This window comes from Triticum aestivum, chromosome 3A (assembly GCF_018294505.1).
Source record: "Triticum aestivum cultivar Chinese Spring chromosome 3A, IWGSC CS RefSeq v2.1, whole genome shotgun sequence".
Classification (NCBI taxonomy): Eukaryota; Viridiplantae; Streptophyta; class Magnoliopsida; order Poales; family Poaceae; genus Triticum; species Triticum aestivum.
Window position 1 is genome coordinate 21,227,662 of NC_057800.1, and position 6,672 is coordinate 21,234,333.

At 47.7% G+C, this 6,672-nt stretch overlaps 1 protein-coding gene across 1 annotated transcript; it reads right to left on the bottom strand.

The window, feature by feature from the left end:
* Positions 1-2,988: 2,988 nt before the first annotated feature.
* Positions 2,989-4,407, bottom strand: LOC123059927 (probable calcium-binding protein CML16). The gene has a single exon (XM_044482484.1). The coding sequence runs from the start codon at positions 3,951-3,953 to the stop codon at positions 3,393-3,395; it is 561 nt and encodes a 186-aa protein (XP_044338419.1). The 5' UTR covers positions 3,954-4,407; the 3' UTR covers positions 2,989-3,392.
* Between the last annotated feature and the right edge of the window lie 2,265 nt (positions 4,408-6,672).

The following is a 6,672-nucleotide window of genomic DNA, read 5'->3' on the forward strand; positions in this document are numbered from 1 at the left end:
AGCCGCTCCAACCAGACGTACAGTTGTCACAGCAACTGGAACTGGTCCAACACATCATTGTCTTCAACGAGTCACTGGTTTCATCTTCACTTCCTTTTACTTACTGATTACTCATTGTGAAGTCATTGCATGTCTGTTCTATCTTTTGTCTTCACAACGTGAGTGAATGATCTGTTTGGCTTCATAACATCTTCCTACCTGATCCTTATTACACTACAACTATTTGTCACTGTGCTTTCACTCTGTTGATACTTGACCATGGCTTGCCTAGTGTAGTCTACCTTCCGCTGCATAGTAATAGGCATATCTCTACTGTTTGTCTTCATAACTTCCACGTTTTGAAGACTTCCATAAAAATCGCCTATTCACCCCCCTCTAGTCGATATAACGCACTTTCAACGTGCCATGTCACTACTATTGCAAGCAACATCCCAGTCACAAACGACTACAGAACTAACTAGATCAACATACCTTCCACCACATAGCGCCTAGAGGACTCAGCAAGTGAGAGGTTGGACCAAACCGAACCTGAAGAAGATGATGCACATGATGCGCCACCGATGAAATATATAGCGCCCCTGGGGGCCATGTCCAGAGGGGTAACCCGCACCAAGAATGAGACGTCCTAAACTCCAGCTCTGAGGACTCTATGAACCGCCAAGGCATCTCCTTCATGAAGAAAACGATGTCACATCTCCGCCCCCGCCTGTTTCGGAGAACCAGAACAAGGATTTGTCTTGGAGCTCGAGGTGGGACATGGTCAAGACCATGGCAGCGCCCCCAAGAGGGAAACGACACCTGCAGGCGTCGTCGCTGCCAGCATAAGCAAGCCGTGCGGAGATCCCCCCCGGACCATGACCGAAATCCAAACCATCGAAGACAAGACAATGAAGCAGGTCACCGGGTGAATCCCCCCCCCTACAAGAAGGAAAGACTCGCTCATCAACGCCTCACGCTGCCGTCCTCCCGCCACGACGCCTGGCCATCCTCGCCTCACCAGGGCAAAGACCCGCCGGGCCGCCGCATAGGCATCCGGGATCCACAGCAAGCAGCAGCCTACTAGAATCCCCCCGCCACGCACGCCAACACCTGCGGCCACCCCCACGCTGCCCCCGCAGCCGTGGTGTCTCAATCTCCGCCGGGGTCCCCTGGTTCAGCGGTGTAGGATCGAAAGTATGTCTAGAGGGGGGGGGGTGATTAGACTACTTGACCAAATAAAAACTTAACCTTTTCCCAATTTTAGTTCTTGGCAGATTTTAGCTATTGTAGGACAAGTCAAGCAATCATCACACAATTCAAGCAAGCATGCAAAGAGTATATTGGCAGCGGAAAGTAAAGCATGCAACTTGCAAGAATGTAAAGGGAAGGGTTTGGAGAATTCAAACGCAATTGGAGACACGGATGTTTTTTCCGTGGTTCGGATAGGTGGTGCTATCCTACATCCACGTTGATGGAGACTTCAACCCACGAAGGGTAACGGTTGCGCGAGTCCACGGAGGGCTCCACCCACGAAGGGTAATGGTTGCGCGAGTCCACGGAGGGCTCCACCCACGAAGGGTCCACGAAGAAGCAACCACCCACGAAGGGTCCACGAAGAAGCAACCATGTCTATCCCACCATGGCCATCGCCCACGAAGGACTTGCCTCACTAGCGGTAGATCTTCACGAAGTAGGCGATCTCCTTGCCCTTACAAACTCCTTGGTTCAACTCCACAATCTTGTCGGAGGCTCCCAAGTGACACCTAGCCAATCTAGGAGACACCACTCTCCAAGAAGTAACAAATGGTGTGTTGATGATGAACTCCTTGCTCTTGTGCTTCAAATGATAGTCTCCCCAACACTCAACTCTCTCTCATAGGATTTGGATTTTGTGGAAAGAAGATTTGAGTGGAAAGCAACTTGGGGAAGGCTAGAGATCAAGATTCATATGGTAGAAATGGAATATCTTGGTCTCAACACATGAGTAGGTGGTTCTCTCTCAGAACATATGAGTTGGAATTGTGTATGTGTTCTGATGGCTCTCTCTACGAATGAAGAGGAGGTGGAGGGGTATATATAGCCTCCACACAAAATCCAACCGTTACACATAGTTTTCCAATCTCGGTGGGACCGAATCAACAAACTCAGTCGAACCGAAAAGGTAAACCTAGTGATCGTTAGAGATTTTCAGTGGGACTGACATGCAACTCGGTAGGACCGATATGGTTAGGGTTTGGGCATAACGTAATCTCGGTGAGACCGATTACACAAACTCGGTGAGACCGAGTTTGGTAATAAGCTAACCAGAGAGTTGGTTAGGTAAACTCGGTGGGACCGATTTGCCCTTTCGGTGAGACCGAAAAGTTACAAAAAGGAAATATAGAGTTTACACTGCAATCTCGGTGGGACCGATTCGCTCTTTCGGTGAGACCGAAAAGTTACGAAAGGGAAACAGAGAGTTTGCAATCCCATGTCGATGAGACCGAGATCCCTATCGGTAGAACCAAATTGCTAGGGTTTGGCAGTGGCTTATGACAAGTGAAACTCGGTGGCGCCGGATAGAAAGAATCGGTAGGACCGAGTTTGGCTTAGGGTTTAGGTCATGTGTGGATATGGGAAAGTAGTTGAGGGTTTTGGAGCATATCACTAAGCACATGAAGTAAGAGGCTCATTAAGCAACACCTCATCCCTCCTTGATAGTATTGGCTTTTCCTAAAGACTTAATGTGATCTTGGATCACTAAATTATAAAATGAAGAGTCTTGAGCTTTTGAGCTTGAGCCAATCCTTTGTCCTTAGCATTTTGAGGGTTTCACTTTCACATCTATGCCATGCCAATCATTGAGTTTTTCTGAAATAGTCATCTTGGAATAGCATTAGCTCAATGAGCTATATGTTATTATGAATTACCAAAACCACCTAGAGATAGTCGCACTTTCAAGCGGATAATGCATATCAAAATTTTAAAGCCAAGGAAATATAATTAATTTTCGTTGGAGTCCCCATGAAATCATTTTAAAGCATATATGCTTAAAAATATTCAACATCTTGAAAATAACAATACATGCATTGTCAAGTGCCAATATAAATATTGTTGACGATGCATTGGGTATCATCACCCTTCAACATCAACATCGCACTGACCGAACTGATAAATCCATTCTCATGTGAAAATGAAGTGGCAAGATGCCCACACTAGGAGAAAATATCTAGTAGTACGTACTACTACGAGTAGCGTGCACACACAGCCGTTACCTTAGAGGTACAGCACAAGAGTGGCAATTGCACATTGATCCTTATTCCCAATTTTTACCATCTTCAGACCAGAACACTATGCCCAACAGGTACTGACAATTAACATACACCTTCCCTTCGCCCCCCTCACATTACTACGAATTTACAAGCAAGCATGTATCACTCTTTGGGTTTGTTGCTGTCAGGGGCGGCGGTCGCTTCGGGTTGAGGTGGTGCGCCGGCGACGTCGCCGGTCATCATCTTCTTGAACTCGTCGAAGCCGACGCAGCCGTCGCCGTCGACGTCGACGGAGGCGATCATCTTCTCGCAGTCCTCGGTGCTGCACCCCTCGCCGATGCGGCTGAGGACCTTGCTGAGCTCGGCGACGGAGATGCGGCCGTCGCCGTTGATGTCGTAGATGTCGAAGGCGTCGCGCAGCTCGGCGTCCAGCTCGCGCTCCCCGCGGCCGCGGCCGTGGAAGGCGGCGAACTCGCCGAGGTCCACGTAGCCGTCGCGGTCGGTGTCGAGCTCGTCCATCATGGACGCCACCTCCCGCCCCTGCGCGGACTCGGTGGCCGGCGGCGCGATGGCGCGGGAGACGGCCGCCAGCTCCGACGGCGAGATCCGGCCGTCGCCGTCCGTGTCGAAGCGGGAGAAGACCTTCTTGATCTCGATGTCCTCCGCCGCCGCCGGCTTCTTCGCCTGCTGCTGCTGCTGCTGCTTCCCGCCGCCGCTCGACATGGCCCAAGACTTGAGACTCGACGGTCGCGGCGAGCTAGCTGAGCTTCAAAGCTTGAGGTGGCTGGTTGTAGTGATGGAGATGGGGGAGCTTGAACTTGAATGTTCCGATGGGTGGAGGTTGCAGTGGGCTCTCTCTGGGGTATTAATACCGGCGGGCACGCGCTACGGACGACGGAGCGCACCGACCATCCTCCCTCCTTCGGGATAAAGAAGTGGAGGAGTAACTCCGCCGCGGGGAGGCGGAGTCATATCAGTACGCGGCGAGCGCGTTGTCTTCTCTTCTCCCGGTTGCGTGGGGCGGCGCGTCGGCCAGGCGTGGCTTCGCGGCGATGGGCAAGCGTACGGCCGGATGCGCGCGATGCGAATCTCGGGGCTGAGGGAGGACTTTTCCGCGTCCCGCCGGGCGGGCAGCTTCCTCGGTGCTCGAGAGAAGTCAGCAGCTCGCGTGAATCACCGGCCACGTCTGCGTCTGTCGCGGGCCGGTTTATTTATTCCTTTGCCGGCCTGGTTCGTGGAACTTGTCGCCGTGAGCGGCTACGGTGTGTGGCCGAGGGATGGACACATGACGCGGCGGGCGTGGACGGAGCGAAGTATCCCCACCCATGTGAGGTCGTCGTTGCTCGCGGCGTCCCATCCTTTGCCTTCTTGGCGTGTAACTTTTCAGAATAAAGCTTCACTTTTCACAACAAAGGTTCGTGCAGGGTATCATGGCCACCACTCGCTTTTTCACTGCGCTCGTGATTTTATTAGTGTGGGGGTACATATAGGTTAATTTACGGAAATACTGTCTGGCGAACGTTCGCTGGGACCCAACCCTGGCGAACGCTCTCTCCGCCGTTGCACGGATCTTGACGCGCCCCCTGGTCCTATAGGATTGCTAAAGTCGTTCGCTATCAGCTGACCCCTGGCGGACGTGCTTTGCTCTTTCCAAAAATTACAAGGCCGTGCGACCCCCGTGGCATGAAGGGTGTGCACACTCAAAAAAATATCTGCACAATCCAAATGTCATAATATGATACTAGGCAAAAGCATAACATAAATAGGCCAATCAAGTCTCACAACAAAGCGGCAGCGGCAGCGGAGGGGAGGGGAGCGATGTCGCGATGGCGTGCACCTATTGGGCCCTTGAGGGGAGGGGGCAGCGGCGACAAGAGGAAGGGTGTGGCGGCGAGGTGAGGGGAGGGTCTAGTTGAATGGTGGACGGCCGATTAATGTCACCCTCTCTTACATAGTGGGAGAAAAATAGACAGTGCGAGATATTGGGTTTTTAGGACTGTAGGTTTATTGGCCGAAATAGCCAAATTACAAATTCTGGGTGAGCCACGACTCACCGGCCCGTCAATGGTACTAACCCCGTGATGTACCCACATATTTTTTTTTCGAGAATGAGATGAACTCACATATCATAATCCTTGTGTGTCACACGGTCCAATAAGCCACACAGTGAATCGTGCTAAATTGGGATTGAACCGGCAACTCCTTCCTAGTGGGCGGTCGGCTTACCACTAGACTATAAATAGAGTGTTGTCAACATTTTGCGACCAAAACTCTTTATATGTTTTCTAAACTAAATTTGTCCACAAATTCAACTTTTAATTTTAAAAAGTTTGAAAATCCGAATTTTTTACAATTTTAAAGAACAAAAATCCCTTTTTCAAAGGGAATTTTTTTCTATCTTTCCACCTGCATTTTTTATTTATAGGTACCATGCCACTTTTATTATAGGCCACATGGAAGTTTTTTATTAATAAGAAATTTGTAATTTAATAAGTAACAAGATGCCATTTTTACCATTAAGAGGATGGATTTTATTATTAAGAGCATGTCATTTTATTATTAATAACATGGCATTTTTATTACTAGAAATATAGCATTTTCATTATTAATTAGATGTTAGTTTTATTATAGGGGACATGGCATTTTCATTATTTGCTGACAAGTCATTTATATTATCAGGAGGATGGTAGTTTAATTATTAACAGGATAAAAGTTTTATTATATAGAGCATGCCATTTTTGTTATTATTAACATGACATTTTTATTATAGGAGGATTACAATTTTATTATATAGAGCATACATTTTTTATTATTGTTGACATGTCATTTTTATTGTTAGGAGGATGACATTTTTTGGACTGGCATTTTTTATTAATTGTTAACAGAATGACGGTTTTATTATTAGGAGGACGGTGGTTTTTATTTTTATTGACATGCCATTTTTGTCCTTGATATGACATTTTTTAATATTTTTTGCACAGTGGAACAAATCAAGCAAAAAATTACATCATGGCATTTCTTTGGTCATTGACAAAGATAAAGGAAAAAAACGCTCTCGCAAACATGTTTTTTACTGCGAAACATCTACACGGTGGAATTCATACCATTCGTAAAATTATAGATTATCATGGCATTTTTTGTAAAGTAACATGCCATTTTTCGTATTATTTATATCATGGCAATTATATATTTTATGTGTACTTTGTTTTTATAAGAAAATATGTACTTTTTCATTAAAAAAGGTAATCTGGGCATTTTGGGCCAATGGAGGTTCGCATTGGCCTTTCCCTATCGACCGATTGAGGGGAGGGCGTTACATTCGCTGGGACTGCCCCCTTGGCGACCACTTCGTTCGATCAACCCTCCTCCCTGGCGATCGAATGCCAGTTATTTGGGTCCTTTATTTATAGGTAGTGTAGGGAAAAGAATAGCAAGCGAACAC